Source organism: Cervus elaphus, chromosome 18, assembly GCF_910594005.1.
Source record: "Cervus elaphus chromosome 18, mCerEla1.1, whole genome shotgun sequence".
NCBI classification, from domain to species: Eukaryota; Metazoa; Chordata; class Mammalia; order Artiodactyla; family Cervidae; genus Cervus; species Cervus elaphus.
This window is the reverse complement of record NC_057832.1, coordinates 102,114,812-102,131,409: the sequence shown is the minus strand read 5'-3', so window position 1 is coordinate 102,131,409 and position 16,598 is coordinate 102,114,812. Positions and strand designations below refer to the sequence as shown.

General features: G+C 52.0%; 1 protein-coding gene across 1 annotated transcript in view; it reads left to right on the top strand.

The window, feature by feature from the left end:
* Positions 1 to 16,598, top strand: part of PLXNA4 (plexin A4) — a 471,239-nt gene that overhangs the window by 398,431 nt on the left and 56,210 nt on the right. Inside the window, exons 13-20 of the mRNA XM_043872047.1 lie at positions 420 to 571; positions 3,300 to 3,417; positions 8,617 to 8,753; positions 10,036 to 10,200; positions 12,948 to 13,041; positions 13,528 to 13,767; positions 14,419 to 14,565; positions 15,484 to 15,718. Of these exons, the coding sequence (XP_043727982.1) occupies positions 420 to 571; positions 3,300 to 3,417; positions 8,617 to 8,753; positions 10,036 to 10,200; positions 12,948 to 13,041; positions 13,528 to 13,767; positions 14,419 to 14,565; positions 15,484 to 15,718 (1,288 nt within the window). The remainder of the gene's footprint in view (positions 1 to 419; positions 572 to 3,299; positions 3,418 to 8,616; positions 8,754 to 10,035; positions 10,201 to 12,947; positions 13,042 to 13,527; positions 13,768 to 14,418; positions 14,566 to 15,483; positions 15,719 to 16,598) is intronic.

The following is a 16,598-nucleotide window of genomic DNA, read 5'->3' as shown; positions in this document are numbered from 1 at the left end:
CCAGGGGATCTTCCTGACCCAGAGGTCAAACCTGCATCTCTTTATGTCTCCTGCATTGGCAGGCGGGTTCTTTACTACTAGTGCCACCAAATAAATGCTGGTAGGCTTTAATTCCGATTTTCTATGAATTACCCAGTAACACTGCAGATCACATTCTATCTCTTCTTCTGTGAAATGGGAAGAGGAACAAGGGGCTTTGAACCCTGCTCCTAAAACCATCCACAAACACAGAATACTCTTCCAGAAGCTCCTGCCCATCCACAGTCCCAGACCTGGGTGCCCTTGTGGACTTGAATTCAACTCAAGGAATTGGGTGGAGGGAACAGGGTATAGAAGGGGAAGAGACTCTTCCTGTGCCATCAGCCGGTGGGGGGTGATGCTCTGTCTTGGTATCAGATTATCATGCTTCCTCCTTCCAGATAATCCCGGTGACAGGCCCCCGGGAAGGGGGCACCAAAGTCACCATCCGAGGGGAGAACCTGGGCCTGGAGTTCCGGGACATCGCCTCCCACGTCAAGGTGGCGGGTGTGGAGTGCAGCCCTCTGGTGGATGGCTACATCCCTGCCGAACAGTAAGTGGAGGCCTCCGAGACGTGGGCAGAGCAGGGATGAGAAGCCCACGTAAAAAGATGACTGACGCTGACGTCTTCCCTGGTCAACAGCAGAGGCTCTTAGAGCTTATGCACAGAAAAGGAGACTGTCCCTCACCTTCTAGGGTGTGTGTGGGGGGGACTCCTACAACTCCCCAGCTCCTGAACTAGCCAGCTGCCACACTGGGGGAAGTCCAGAAAGAGGAAGGGGAGAGGGCAGGGAGAGAAGGGGAAAATGATCATTAGCTCTTTGGGGGTGTGGAGATGAGTAGGAGCAAGATGGATCAATATCAAAATCTACAGTAGTGAGAGTTCAGTTCCTCCCCCTGACTCCCTCTGATGTCTCTAACTCCCCAGTCCTGTCCACTCTCGGCTATGAAGAAAGCTAATCCTATAGGACCATCTATGGAGGCTGAGAATGGACCTCCACATCCACTCTCATGCCTGTAGGGACTTGGATTGTTTTCCTCCAGCAAAATCTGCTGGTCCACAGAGAGGGCCATTAGACACATGATCTTGACCATGGCCTTGACCTCTAACCTACCTGGCAAGGGAGGTCTGTGAATCATGTATTGCCTTGTAAATAAGTAAAGACAATTTTCCAGCCCAGCAAACACAAGCATGAAATAAATGTTCACCAGCACAGTAAAATCTATATTCTACACCCTCTATATTGCCCCTCCGAGAGTGAAACCTTGCCACTTGTCCCTGTGTGCATAAGTTCTTAACTCTTTGCAAGGTCTCACTTAAGTAGGTGAATGCATTACACTGTGTTGCCTGTCTTCTTGCCTGGGAAATCCCATGGACAGAGGAGCCTGGCAGGCTGCAGTCCATAGGGTCGCAAAGGAGTCGGACACGACTTAGTGACTAAACAAAACAACAAAGGAAAGCAAAACTCATTCAATTAGTGGCTCATTTTCAATACCTGGAAAAAAGTACAATATCAGATTATTATTTCACATTATACACCAAAATAAATTCTAGATAGAATAAAGAGTTAAGGGTAAAATATAAAACTATAAAAGGATTAGAACAAAATGCAGGTGAAAATTTATTTGATTTCAAGAAAGGGACGGTGTTCCAGGTATGACTGCAAAAGAAAAAATATAAAGGAAAAGATTAGGAAATTTGAGTACATAATAGTTAAAACTTGTGCACCAAAACCACTGTGTGCGAAGTAAAAATATGAATGGTAAACCGAGAATACAGTTATACCCTGTTACAGTACGCTTTTTCTTAACATATAAAGAGGTGCTATAGATGAAAGGCAATTATCACAAAATTAGCAGAGTGTGCATGTGTGATTCACAAGACAAAGGACCAAAGTCATATAAAAAATGTTTAATATCAGTAGCAACCAATGGAATGCAAATTAAAACAGTGGGGACAATTTTTAAAAGTTAATACCCGGTTCAAATGAGAGGCATGAGAAATAGCACATTCATACATTCATGTCAGGAGGGTAAATTGGGACGACCTTCCTGGAAGGCAATTTGGAAATGTAGGTCAAATGTCTTTAGCCTGGCCATAATACTTCTAGAACTTTCCTCAAATAAACAGAATGCACAAATATTTATTTGCAAGAATGTTTATTTTGGCCCAATTTCTAACAGTGAAATTGTAGAAGCAATTTGCATGTCTAAAAATAGGGAATTAATTTAAAAAATTATTGTATATACCTAGGACAGTAAACTACACCGCCATTAAATTTGATGCTGTAGGAGAATCATGACCAGGCATATACACAAGTTATTTTAAGTGAGAACACAGGTTACCAAGCAGAAAAAAAGAGTTTATTATTAATTTTGTAAAAGAAAAGCAAGACTGGAAACATAAACACCAAGATGTTGACAGTGGATATTTCAGGGGCTGCAATAGGGGCGCAGGGATATATATATGGCAGGTGACTTTTTTGTCCTCTTTTTTTACCGACCATGTATTAATTATGTTACTGGGACAGAAAAGCATATATTTTTCTGTGCTTCAATTCTTCATTTATAAAATGGAGATTATTTGTATTATACATTTGCATAGATCTAGAGAAAGGTCTGCACAGATTTATACACCAAGATTTTGAGAGAGATTAGTGAAGAAAGGCACACTTGCTTTTTACTTCTGTACTGTGTTCAAGGGTATGAACCATTTTATAAGTGAAACAATAACAATTTTTTAAAAGGGGAGATGTTCAGACTTTCCCTTACCCCTTCCCCTGCCAGATGGACTAGGAGCAGAAACCACTGCCTGGGGCAGTCCATGCCTTGGGAGCAAAGAGCTCCGAGACAAGGACTTGAAAACCTTAGGTCTGCTCTGAGGTCCCTGTCTGATGGCTGTGTGCCCTTGGGTAGGTCACTTTACCTCTCTAGGCTCTGCCATCTGTATTGCCTAAGCTGTTTGGTTGCAACTTTCCCTGAACTCTAATTGAGAACTGAGCGGACAATTCATGAATTAGGGACTGAGTGTCTGGGGTCCTCTTCGAGACACCCCGTTTTTCCAAGGGCCCCCAAGGAGACCCCTGTAGATCACACTTCATTTCCTGAGAACCAGGGAGGAGCCCTTGCCAGAGGAATCAGTGTCTTCCACCTCCTCCTCCCCTGCCCATCCCTGAGATGGTACTGCAGAGAAGGAGGCCCAGGTAGGCGTGGGGCCCACGGGTCACGGCAGGGAGGCCGTGACCTCCTGTGATCCATGGGGCCATCCTCTCCTCCTGCAGGATCGTATGTGAGATGGGGGAGGCCAAGCCCAGCCAGCACGCCGGCTTCGTGGAGATCTGTGTGGCCGTGTGTCGGCCTGAGTTCATGGCCAGGTCCTCGCAGCTCTATTACTTCATGGTGAGTCCTGACCACCAGCGGCCTGGCTGGGCAAGCTCTGGCCACCGGCCTCTTTGCCATGATTGTTGGACCTCTGTGGGCAAACTCAGGCCAAGGTCTTGGGAGTCCCGTCCTGCAGCGCCTGAGAGTTGGGGAGACGTGGGTTCACATCCTGACCCTGAGGGGCTGGGCTCCAGGGAAGTGGCTTTGACTCTTGGGCCCCAGCGTCCCCTTCTGGCTGAATGTCAGCCTGACCTGGTGGGTGAGGGTGTGGCCTATGCATGAGAACTCTTGGGATTTGAACCCTGGCTCTGCCACTTAATAACTGGATGAACTTGGGCAAGTGGTTTACCTTTCTGTGCCTCAGTGTCTCCATTCGTAAAGTGGGGATGACAATAATAGCAACTACCCCATGGTATTGTGGTGAAGATTATATAGAATAGATCGATCACTTCTAGGATCACTACCTTGATGATTTCTAGGGTTGCCACCTTGCCTACTGTGCCCCACCCTTTCCCTGTGTGCTGGCAGCCCACCCCTTCCATCCATCATCCCCACTCACCAGCATCCCAGTCCTCAACCTCCTTCACTACAGCTCCTCACCCGCATCTCACCCACACTCCACCTGCCTCCTCCCACATTCTTATCCCCTCCTGCCCCAACACCCTTCCCCACACCTCCCTCCCCACCCCACAGCTTCCACAGACCCCGCCATTGCCCTCACATTCCCTCCAGTTCGGACCCTCCCCAGACCCTGAAAAGGCTGCTGACCAGCCCTGGCCAGGGATTCTGCAGCAGGGGACCATCCCCTACCACACACACAGTGTCATTTACAAAACTATTACCATCCAGTTAACTTCTCAGGTTAATGACAGATGTGATGAGATCATTTCCTCGTGATTCTCAGCTGCTTTTGGAAGTGGAAGCCTGAAATGATGGATTTTACATCTGGGCATCAAATGCCCTGAAATGTGTCATAGGAGCCCTTTTTTCTCCTTCCTTCCTTCCTCCCCTCCCCTTCTTTCAACTGCCTTCCTCCTCTTCCTTCTTCCTCCCTTCAGCTGACAATCACGTATCACCTTGCACAGTACCCCTCCCTTGGTTATTTGATAAATACTTGCTTAATTGGTTGAATGCTATAATTTGATGGGCCTGACTTGCAGGTGACACAATGATGAATCAGACCCCACGCAACCCCTCCCTCACACAGTCCAGAAGGGGAGAGGAGATGAAGGACTCTCCAGGAGGGAAGTACATCAGGTGCCCCTCCCTGCCTGGGTCTTGGTCTCTCCATTTCTCCACTCTACTCTTTGAAAACCAACCAACCTTATGAACATGGCTGACACTGAACCCACACACAGGAACTCATGGAGAGGAACACACACATGTCATGGACTTAGCGGATGTGTAGTTTTACCTATTTGTTTAGCATTCGTACCCACATCTCATTCTGAAAGTTTCAGGAAATTTTCAAGTTAAACCCAACACACTTTAAGAAAACTAGTGATACATGTATATATATTTATATAAATGTATATACTATACATGGGCTTCCCAGGTGGTGCTGGTGGTAAAGAACCCTCCTGCCAAAGCAGGAGATGTTAAAATATTCAGATTCGATCCCTGGGTACAGAATATCCCCTGGAGGAGGGCATGGCAACCCACTCTAGTATTCTTGCCTGGAGAATCCCATAGACAGCGGAGCCTGGTGGACTACAGTCCATGGGGGTCTCAGTGAGTTGGACATGACTGAGGTGACTTAGCACACACACACACATATAATATATATACATTTATATACACAGACGCTGTTATTGCAGCAGAGCTGAGAAGCAGAGACAGGCTGAACCAGGGAGAGTCAGTGACAATGCTCCCCACGTGTCTGAGAGGTGTGGCATGGGCGGCGATACTTGGGCATGAAACGTGGCTCTGAATTACCTGACGGCTGTGGTAAAAGGGAGGACACTGCTGCATGGCCGAAGCAAGCGCTGGACTTCCCTGGCCAGTCAGAGACCTGGAACGGTGTTCATCCCGTGGGCTCTTGGCAGAGACCAGGTGAACGGTACCAGGAGCGGCCGCCACCTCAGGAGGCTGGTGCTTGCTTGTGCCTCCGCTGTCTCTGTTATGTTTCCAGCCAGGCTTCTCACCTTTGCAACTAACTCCAAGGCCACTGTCCCCGGATGTCCTGCCATCACCTCCCATGGTCTACCCGTGGGAGGGTAGACCTGCTGTCAGCTCCTGTAAACAGCGTGTCCCCCTCACTTGCCCATTTCCTATCACCCAGGCCCACCACCTCGGTGGCCTTGTGATTCAGCGTCCCCTGACATCTGATGTCAGTCCCTCCATCACCATGTCCTGGAGTCTGACTCTCCCCATTCCCTGTGCCATTACACTGGCCTCCTTAAATGCCCACCATTGGCCTGAGCCCATTCTAATCCAGCCACATGGGGGATGCCATTTTCATCATGTCAACCCCCAGCTCCAGGAGAGCCCAGAGTGCCCACTTTCTCTAAACTTTGTCCAAGTTCCTCAGTCTGCTCTGCCCACCTATCCAATCCTTCCTTTGAGTGGCCTGACTTCCTTCCCTTCTCTGTCTCCTTCTTCCGCTGCTCCTTCTGTGCTGTCTGCTCTTGAGTTTAACTCTTAGAACCTGTCCAGGCAGGAGACATTCAAAAGCCCCTTCCTTCTGCTCTCAGGGAAGGTCAGTCTTGCCAGCATGATCATTTCTACCCCAGAGCAGGATATGGTTGGATGTAGGGTATTGAGGGAAGGCTACATGGAAGGAGCCAGAAGGAAAGGCAGGATCTGTCTAAAACAGAATACAGCTTTCCATATGGATCTCGAGTAGTGGGAGGCTGTTCCTGGCATAAGGTGTGACATGGAAGGGCACCAAAAGATGGGAGCAAAAGGGAGCTGGGAGGCAGGGGTCGATGGGGTAGATGAGAGATTGGAGCAGAAGGGCATGTGAGGTGTGGCCACAAGGCAAAAACGCACTGGTCTAGTGGGTCCCGGGGGCCCAGACATGGGTCGCTTTTCTATTTGACGAACTATCCTGGGGATACATGTCCTCTTCGGAAGAACTTCAGGGAGGGGGAATAGTGCTAGGGACTCCAGCCTCCACCTAACAGCCCACGTTGCATTTAAAGATCCGGTTGTTGAGCGCCTCCATACAACTGCCAGCAACAGAACTCCTAAGAGTTTATGGTGGGAATGAGGAGCAGAAGTCCCCCGGCTGTGAGTCACACCAAGGAGGCAGGAAGGACAGAATGCTCCTCCATCATGTTCCCCTCCTCCCAGCACCTCAGAGCCTTCACTGCCTTCCCACCCTGCTGGGCAGCTTAAAGGGGGCACTCTTGGGACCTCCCACAGATTCCCTTCTGATTCAGCTGGGGAGCCCTTTCCCAGCTCCTCTGGGGAGCAGGGGTACTTCTCAGGGCCTGGTGATACTGGGGAGCCCCAGTATCTGGAAAAACCATAGCTTTGAGTAGACAGACCTTTGTTGGCAAAGTAATGCAAGGTCGGGGCAAAGTTTGGGTCTGCCTCAGTTTCCCTCCACAAATCAAGCCAGGCTCTGATGTGTGGGCTTATTCACTCCAAACCCTGATGCCAAGGCTAACAGACTCCAAGTCAGCACTCTTGAGCTTGTCACCAGTTCCATCCCTAGAGATCTCTGTGAAGGAAACGCTCTTCCCTGCCTCCATTGGGGAGGGAGCCAAGGGAGGAGGTGGCCAAAAAATGCTGGAATTTGATTTCCAATGCAGACCCACTGAGAAATATTTGTGAAGTAAGCCTTGGATAATGAATAGTTTCTCACAATTTTAAAACACCTGCCCCTGTCGCCCTTTCCCGGGCCCCTGGAATAACTCCATGCCCAGCCAACCCCACGCAGAAATGCCACTGCAAAGCCAGGATTACTCACCTCTACCCCTTCTGCCCATCAGGCTGTCAGAAAACCTGTTTTCTGTTTCCCTTTGCCCGCTACCCCTAAGTAACTCACTCACGTCCCCTTTCCTCTCTGGGCAGGTCAGCAGGAGCCAACTCTGAAAGTTCTCCCTTTACAGACTGCGGGACAAAGCCACCATCGGTGGGAAGTTAGAACCAGAAAATTGTCAGGCGCTTTCTGAGAAAACCATTTTTTCCCCCCATTCTTTGTGATCAGAGAGGTTAAGTGACTTGCGCCAGGTCACACAGCGCCATCTAGGCAAAGCTGAGAAAAGAAGGCTCTTTCCGAAGCTTCTTCCCACCTTTGCGCGGCTCTCAGGGTGAGCCAGCATCAGAGCCAGAATAAGCCTTTCCTAGGCTTGGTGGGTGCCACGGGGCTGCCAGAATCAGGATCAGCGGGGACCGAGGGGGCGGGCCCCGCGAACGCGCCTGCGCAATGGTACTCGTGTGTCCCCTCGCATCCCCGCGCGTGTGCCCAGTGCGGGAGCCGAGGCGCGCCCCTGTCAGGCCGCCAGGCTGCGGGCTTCGCTTGACACTTCTCCTCCCCTTGTGTTATCGATCGAGGCCTCTCCGAGAGGAGGTGGCCTGCCCGCTTCGAGGAGCTGAGTGGGTTCAACTTTTGGTGCTGAATTCTTTAAGGGAGTAGAGAAGAGAGAAATCTTCATTTAAATGCAGATACAGGCTTCTCACCTGGGACTAAGAAAGTTTTTTCCATTAAAATGCTAATGAAAGAACAAACTGAAACTCCAAATCCTCAGCTCACAGAGCCGTCCCCCGCCCCCTCCCCACCCCACCCCCAGCCCGACTCTTCACTCCATCCCCTGACCCTTCTTTGCTTCTTCTCCTGGCTTTCCCTGGGACTCACACATCCTGCGGCCCTGGCCGCTGGGAGCTTTGGGCAGCTCTCTATGAGAGGCCTGTGGATCCAGCAACTCACCTTCTTGAGAGCAACCCACGCTGTAGACTGGAGAGGGGGTGAACTCCAGCCCCGGAGTCATGTCTCAGCCCACTGCTTCACTCTATGACCTTAGAAACTTAACATCTCTGACTCTTGTCTTTAAGATGGGCAATAATGCCTACCTTGTAGAATTGATGGAGGGATTGAGAGTATATATATATATGTATATATATATATATATATATATATATATAAAGGGCATATGGACCTGCTCTCTGGGAGGCTGCCGTGACTAAGGATTCCGCAAGGCGGCTCCAGGAGTGGGGCACTGCCCCAGGCCTGCCCAGAAGCATCCTCAGGCCAGATCCTTTCCTGCACAGACGCTGACTCTCTCAGACCTGAAGCCTAGCCGGGGGCCCAGGTCCGGAGGCACACAGGTGACCATCACGGGCACCAACCTGAACGCGGGCAGCAATGTGGTGGTGATGTTCGGCAAGCAGCCCTGCCTCTTCCACAGGTAACTCACCTCAGGGCCGGCTCCAGGGATCCCAGCGCAGAGGGTGGGCGGGGCTGAGCGTGGCAGACTCCAGCTGACCTTTTGGAGGTGCTTCTTCCTTCCTGAGAAAGTGACCATTCTCTCTGAGAGGAGACTTTATGGGCATGCTTGGCTGTGGCTAGTCCGGGGATCTGCCAGGGATCCCTACCCTGGATGGACCTGTCATGCTGTCTCCTACCATTTAGCCTGGGTGCCCCCATACCATCCACTGTGCAGGAGGACCCTAGGGTTCCATAGGACAGGGTCTGGAATCTAGGGTACCTGCCCCCTGGGTTAGCTAGCTCCTGGGCAGCTACTGCAGAGCCAGCCAGGACTGCTAAAACCTGGCCGAGGGTCACAGAACCTCCAAGGGCAACTGACTTTCCTTTCCTTCTTCTGGTTCCACTGTCCAGTCCCAGGAGGACACACCTTCCAGGAGCTGAGCCAGGAACCTGGGGTGGGGGTGAGGGTTAGAAGGGAGGTGGGAGGCGAGAGGTACATCTAATGCACAGCTAGAAGAGGTGTGGTTGGCAGGAAGCTCTGCAGAGAGAGATTGTCCTCTGCAGAGAGAGATTGTCCTGGGAGAGCGCTATACTGAGGGCCTGATCTGAAATCAGGCCAGGCCAGTCCTTGCCTGAGTGTTCCAGAAAACATGGCCCTGACCCTTGTTAAAATGGTAAGAGCTTGTTCAGGACTACTGCAATAGGTGTCAAGACTATCACAACGGGGATAGAGATCGGACTTCAAACACAGCAGACAGCTGGGGATTTATAGCCAAGGAACAGAGTGAGGGAGGCCGAGGATGGAAAATTACTAAGAGGAAACAAGGTTAAGAGGATTCTTGCTAAACCGACTTAACAAGACTCTTGCTGAAGGCAGTCAGGGTGATCAAGTATCAAGAGTGAGGGAGGCGGAAGCTGCCTAAATATCAAGGGTATTCAGATATCAGAGTGGGGTGGGGGATTCTTACTAAATTGAGTTAGCAGGATTCTTGCTAAAAATGGGAGTAGGCAAGTGGAAGGCAGGGCCCCAGAAGGAAGCCTAGTCAAAAAAGCAGGCTCAGAGGAACCTGTCTACAGTTGGGTCAAAGACAGAGTCTTGATCAGTGGATCTCAGGGCTGAGTGTCCAGGGCAGCGCTCACCCTCACCCACTGCCCCCAAGGAGGCTGATGAACAGGGAGGGGTGCAGGAGGGCCCTGACCCCGGACCGCGGTCCTCCCCGACACCCAGGAGCCCAGCTCCCCATCTCCCCTCCTCCCTCCAGGCGTTCTCCGTCCTACATCGTCTGCAACACAACGTCCTCAGACGAGGTGCTGGAAATGAAGGTGACGGTGCAGGTGGACAGGGCCAAGATCCACCAGGACCTGTTCTTCCAGTACGTGGAGGACCCCACCATCGTGCGGATCGAGCCCGAGTGGAGCATCGTCAGGTAGGGGCTGTCCCGGCCTCAGGTGTCCCTCCCTCTCAGAAACCTCGGCAATGAACTGGGAGCTGTGTGGATCAGACCTTCCTGCCGGGGCTCCCTCTTTCTACTGAGAACGCCTCTGAGCGGGACCTGGCCCTGGAGGCAAGCTCTGGCCAGCAGGAGCTTACAGTCCCTGATTTGAGGATTGGTGGGCAACTAGGAAAATGGTGAGCGCTCTGGACTCTGAATCCAGCTATCTGAGTTCAAATCTCGGTGGAATCTTTGGGCTTCCCAGGTGGCGCTAGTGATAAAGAACCTGCTTGCTGATGCCAGAAATGAAAGGATTCAAGTTCGATCCCTTGGCTGGGAAGATCAATCCCCTGGAGAAGGAAATGGCAACCCACTCCAATATTCTTGCCTGGAGAATCCCATGGACAGAGGAGCCTGGCTGGCAGGCTACAGTCCTTGGGGTCACACAGAATGAAACAAGACAGAAGCAACCTAGCACACATGCACGCACAGGCTACTAGGAGGCTGGACGGGGCTTCTGAGGGCATTCTGACGGCATGGATGCTCCCTGGTGGTCATTGGGAAACCTTTGTATCAAGGCCTGGGTAGTGGGGGCAGGATGAGAAGTAGACTTAGGGTTAGAATGACTGAGTACAGCTCAGCTCCACTGCTTAGCAGCCAAGGGACCTTAAAGCTTAGCTAGCTTGTCTGGATTCAGGGTTTCTCATAGGACCCCAAGAGAATTACGTGAGCTACAAACACCCAGTGCGGTACCTGGCTCCCCTTCCCTCCCCTCCTCCCCACCCCCCATCCCTCCCTATCCTCAGGCCACCCCACTGGCTGCTTCAGCTTTGGGAGGCCATCTGGGGTCAGGAGACCGGGCAAAGCATGAAGACGTGGTCTCCACAAGCCAAGAGAGGGGTCAATGACGACTCCAGTCCAAAGAACAGTCTTTTGAACAGGGTCAGTAGACTCCAGCCCAGGGGCCAAATCTGACTGTCTGCCTGCTTTCATAAATAAAGTTTTATTGGAACATGGCCATAATCATCCATATATGTTTTGTCTCTAGCTGCTTTCTCACCATAGCAGCGGAGCTGAGTAATTATGACAGACTATATGGCCCCAAGGAGCCAGCAAGATTTACTCTCTGGCCCTTTACGGGAAGTTTGCCACCTGGCCTTACACACCCAGACGAAAGGCAGCCTTTGGGAGCCTTTGTTGTCCTCAACTGTTACTCTCTCTAAGGCCCAGACCTTATAAGCTTTAATTGTAACCTGAAAGCAGATAAATACAAGACACAGAGAGGGGCAAAGAGCCTATAAAAACTATTCCAGGATTTGCCCCCAGGGCCTGGTGAGTCTAGGAAGTTGGCACGGCCCCCTGTTCTTAGACAAACTCTATGGTTCCCCAAGGCGTTCACAGCCTGGTTTAATTCAGCTCTTCCTCATGTTGCTGTCACAGAAATAGAAGTGTTGGCCTTCCCGGCGCTCAGCAGTAACCCCCAGTCACCCTCACATCGAGAGGAAGGCTGGAGGTGCATTCTGAGTGGGTGAGGCTCCAGGAGGGGGTGTCACTGCAGTTAACGAAGTCTGGAATGGGAGTGGGGCTCTGCAGACCTCTAGACTTTCCACTGCTTGCAGCAGCCGGAGTTACTGATCAACAGTGATGGGGTGATGGGGGCATTTGATAAATGTGTGTGGAACTGAGGAATGAGAGAAGATCAGGAGATGGCTGGACACTGGAGGCTCATTTGCCAGCCCTCCTGGGGGCAGAGAGCCTCTGTAGGTCTCACCAGAATCTTCTTTCATGTGCGTGCGTGTGCGTGCGTGTATGTTTCAGATGGGACAGGTGGAGGGCAAGAGGAAGAGAGGGCAATAATGGATAGAGTGGTAGAGATCAATGTGCATGTCAAGGATTCTTTACCCTCAATCTTATACCCACTTACCCGTTTTAAGTAGGTTCTTCTCAGTGATATGCCCCTGATTGTAGATAACTCGATTCATCACTTCCTTTGAGTAGCCCCCAAGGAAGTCAGCCCCCACCCCATGCCAGCACGTCTCAGTGGCACTGAGGGTAGGACAGTGGCATCCAGGTTTCCAATGCAAAGCTACCCAAAGACAAATCCTGTGATCTCTCCTGTCGGCAATCCTCCAGCCAACCCCCGCCCAGGGTGCAAGAGCCCTGGAGTGTTTCATATTTGCATTCTTACAGGAGGTTCCTGAGTGTCTGAGCCTCAGCCTTTCCCAGGTCCCAGCCAGCTGAAGCCTCTAAGGTGGAAATTTGTAGTGTGATTGTCCTGTGCTTAGACTTTGGAGGGTCTGGTAGAAGATGGTCTGGAGCGAGGCCAGTGTGAAGAAAGTTCCATGAGAGTGGGAAGGGCAGGGGAAGAGACCCCGGGAGGCTACAGAGAAGCAGCTGGCTCAGGTCAGGAGGCTGGGGCAGGGGGCAGCAGAGCGGAAGGGGCAAGAGGGCCGTACTGCAGGTCCAGGCTCCGTGGGGCGTCCACGCTCTGAATGAGCTCAGCACAGGATGGCTGCGGACATCTGGTCATCACTGTCTTCCCCTTGGCTGCTGAGAGCGCATCCTTATTATTATACAGTCACTTGTCATCTCATCCCCATGAACGTCATCATGCCCCCCGGTTATCACTGTCTTCAGTGCCAGAGCTCAGCCTGATTGACTGTCATCATCATCATCTTTGTGCTCAAGAGTCATTGCTATTCCCATCCCTGTCTTTACATGCCTTCTTTCTCCCCGGTCAGTGGGAACACACCCATCGCCGTGTGGGGGACTCACCTGGACCTCATACAGAACCCCCAGATCCGGGCCAAGCATGGAGGGAAGGAGCACATCAATGTGAGTCCTGGGCTGGCAGGCTCGGGGTGGGGGGCAGCCCTAGAAGATGTGGGGCTCTCTGGGGGCTCAGGCAGGCTCATCTCAGACACTAATGACTCATCACGGGCAACGCCCCTGGACACTGGGATGGTGGGATGGGGGAGCAGGCATGAGGCCACTTCCACACCCTGGCTAAAGGCATGGAGGAGCCATTGCTCCTGGGTTGCTTGGTTTTCAGACCCTTCTTCCTTCCTCCTCTGACCTGCAGTGCCACCCCTTAGCTTAGAGATAGCCTCGTGCCTGCCACAGCTGCTATGCACAGAGCAGAGGTAGGGGCCAGCTGCAGAGCTTGTCCTTGAGTGTCTAGGTCAGGCAGTTGGGACCCGTCTATGATAGTCCTGTGCCAACACCACGCTGCAACACCATAGAGGGAGGCCCGGTGGGTGGCTGGGGCTACGCAAGTGTGGAGACCCAAGACATAAACCTCCTTCTCTGGCTCCTCCCCAGCTCTGCGAGGTTCTGAATGCCACTGAGATGACCTGCCAGGCTCCGGCCCTCGCTCTGGGACCCGACCACCAGTCCGACCTGACAGAGAGGCCTGAGGAGTTTGGCTTCATCCTGGACAATGTCCAGTCTCTGCTAATCCTCAACATGACCAACTTCACCTACTACCCCAACCCTGTGTTTGAGGCCTTTAGCCCCTCAGGAATCCTGGAGCTCAAGCCCGGCACACCCATCATCCTGAAGGTAGGTTGATGGGGGAGGTAGGAGGTGTGCAAGGGGAGGCTTTCCATGCTCCCAGGAAGAGGTGAGGAGTCATGGCCTTTTTACAGATCTCATGGTGGCATCACTAGCTAGCAGAGGTTGTGTTACAGCCCAGACTGTAACTCCCCATGAGTCTGTACTAAGATGCACACTCTCTTTGTGGGTCACAAAAGCCTAGTCAGGGCAGCCGGATCCACGCTGGCCATCTGACTCCCAGCTTTGGCTCGAATCCAGGACTTGGAAGGTCAAAGACTCATACTGCCTCCTCTTGCAAAGCCCTTTGCAAACCACCTTCTAGGGCTTCTTTGCAGCATGGATAATAAATTAATTTTAACTCATATGACAATTTGAATCAACTGGTAGTGACTGACTACAGCTCTGTGTTGAGAAGGATTCTGAGGCTGCCTTTGGGAGAAGCTGAAAAGAGTGCCTTGATTACTGATTCCCACTGAGGAAAGGGGAATAGTAGTATGGTAGTATAGATGTTAAGCATTTTTTGGACTTAACTAGAGAATGTGGCCTCTCCACCAGCTCCCCAGAAGGATGGGGCCTCGGGGTGGGAGGACATGGTGGCCAACCAATATGTGTGCTCCTGACTCTGGAGTGGGGACTCAGGTGCTTCTGTCCGTGCAGGGTAAGAATCTGATCCCACCTGTTGCTGGGGGCAACGTGAAGCTGAACTACACCGTGCTGATTGGGGAGAAGCCATGCACCGTCACGGTGTCGGATGTGCAGCTGCTCTGCGAGTCCCCCAACCTCATCGGCAGGCACAAAGTGATGGTGAGGCTGGTGAGACCCACCCCAGATGGGCGAGCACCAGGGATGCCGTCGGGCGAGTGGTCCCGCTCCATCCTGGGCCACCGGGGCTTTCCAAAAGGGAATTAATTCTGGCTTTCTTGAACTTCCCTCCTGGCTCGCCCACATACCCCAGTTTCTTCTCCCCATCTCACTTCAGATTTCTTTCTTCTGTATTGTCATTCTTTCCACACTGGCTGGTGCTACAGTAAGGGCAATGCCAAACAGCATCCCGAGATGTACTCAGTCACCGTTGGGCTTCCCAGGTGACTCAGTGGTAAGGAACCCACCTGCCAATGCAGGAGAAATAAAAGGCATGGGTTTGATCCCTGGGTCAAGAAGATCCCCTGGAGAAGGGAATGGCAACCCACTCCAGTGTTCTTGCCTGGAGAATCCCATGGACAGAGGAGCCTGGCAGGCTACAGTCCATGGGGTCGCAAAGAGTCGGACACGACTGAGCACACACTCGCGCAAGTCACCTGTTAGAAGCAAGAGATACTTCCCAGGGAGGACCGCTGTTGACCCAGGCTGGACATAATGTTATGTCCTGTGCCCGAGTCATCTGTCCTCAGGATGGGATGAGTCTTTGGGGAGCCAGTCTTTGAGGCCATGTAGGATTATTTTAGATTCCAGTAGAATGCTGTTTCCTCATGAAGATGGCCATGTTTGCTCCCGAATAAAATAATGCGTGGTTTTTCCAGTTCTGGGGGAAAACTAAGCCATCCATCCTCCCTCTGCCCCTGATGCCCACTCGTCTGCTTTCACAGCCAGTGATAATCCTCCTCCCTGGAGCCATTTCCCTCATCCGGCCCTGGTCCCCGGCTCACCGGTGGCATGGGTCTGTTCCCTGGGATGCTCTGTGCCCACACCCGGCTCCCTCTCCCCCGGCCTGTCCCCCCCTAGGCCCGAGTCGGTGGCATGGAGTACTCCCCGGGGATGGTATACATAGCCCCGGACAGCCCGCTCAGCCTGCCCGCCATTGTCAGCATCGCCGTGGCCGGCGGCCTCCTTATCATCTTCATCGTGGCCGTGCTCATCGCCTACAAGCGCAAGTCCCGCGAGAGTGACCTGACCCTGAAGCGGCTGCAAATGCAGATGGACAACCTGGAGTCCCGCGTGGCCCTGGAGTGCAAGGAAGGTAGGAGAGAGTGGTGGGACATCGGGTGTGTGTGCTTATGTGTGTCTGTGTGCGCATCTCACACACCGGCAGCAGTGGGCAGTGCTAGGCCTGGGTCTCCTGCCTTCAGAACCTCTACCTCAAGCCAGGTAGGGATCATTTCAAACCGCACTAGAGCCATTTCTAGGCTTCCTTGGTGGCTCAGACAGTAAAGAATCTGCCTGCAATGCAGGAAACCCAGGTTCAATTCCGTGGAGAAGGGAATGGCTACCCACTCCAGTGTTCCTGCTTCAAGAATTCCACGGACAGAGCAGCCTGGCGGGTTACAGTCCATAGGGTCGCAAAGAGCTGGACTCGAGAGTGACTAACACTAGCACTAGAGCTGTGTCCAGCCCAGGATCCTGTCCAGGATGACTTTGGCACCCTCTTCTCAGGGAGACCCAGTGGTGTCCTGCCATGACACATTCAAGCAATCTTCAGCTCTTTTCCTTCAGAAGGAAGGTAAGGCTGGAGGGCTGATCTGAGATTTAGAGGAAAGAGTATTTCACAGCTTATATATTTTTTAAAAAATTACCAACAACACCATGAAGTGCAATCAGCCACGCTAAATCCAAGAAGGAAATTTAGGAGTCAGACTCTTGTCACCCCCAGGATATCATTTGTGAGTCACCCTGCAAGTGTCTGGGCTGGTTCTTTGTGGAGCTTTATACATGGAGTGATCAGACTGTACCTGGGGCTCTGGCATTCCCACCAGGGAGGCCATGGTTCTCGGATGGGGAAGCGAACCTCTTCCACCCTCTCTCCACATCCTCAGCTGTCAACACAGCATCCGCCTTGTGGGACTGTTAATTACCGCCTTTTATTATATTTATGCTGCTTAATTTTTTTCTCCGCAATGTAC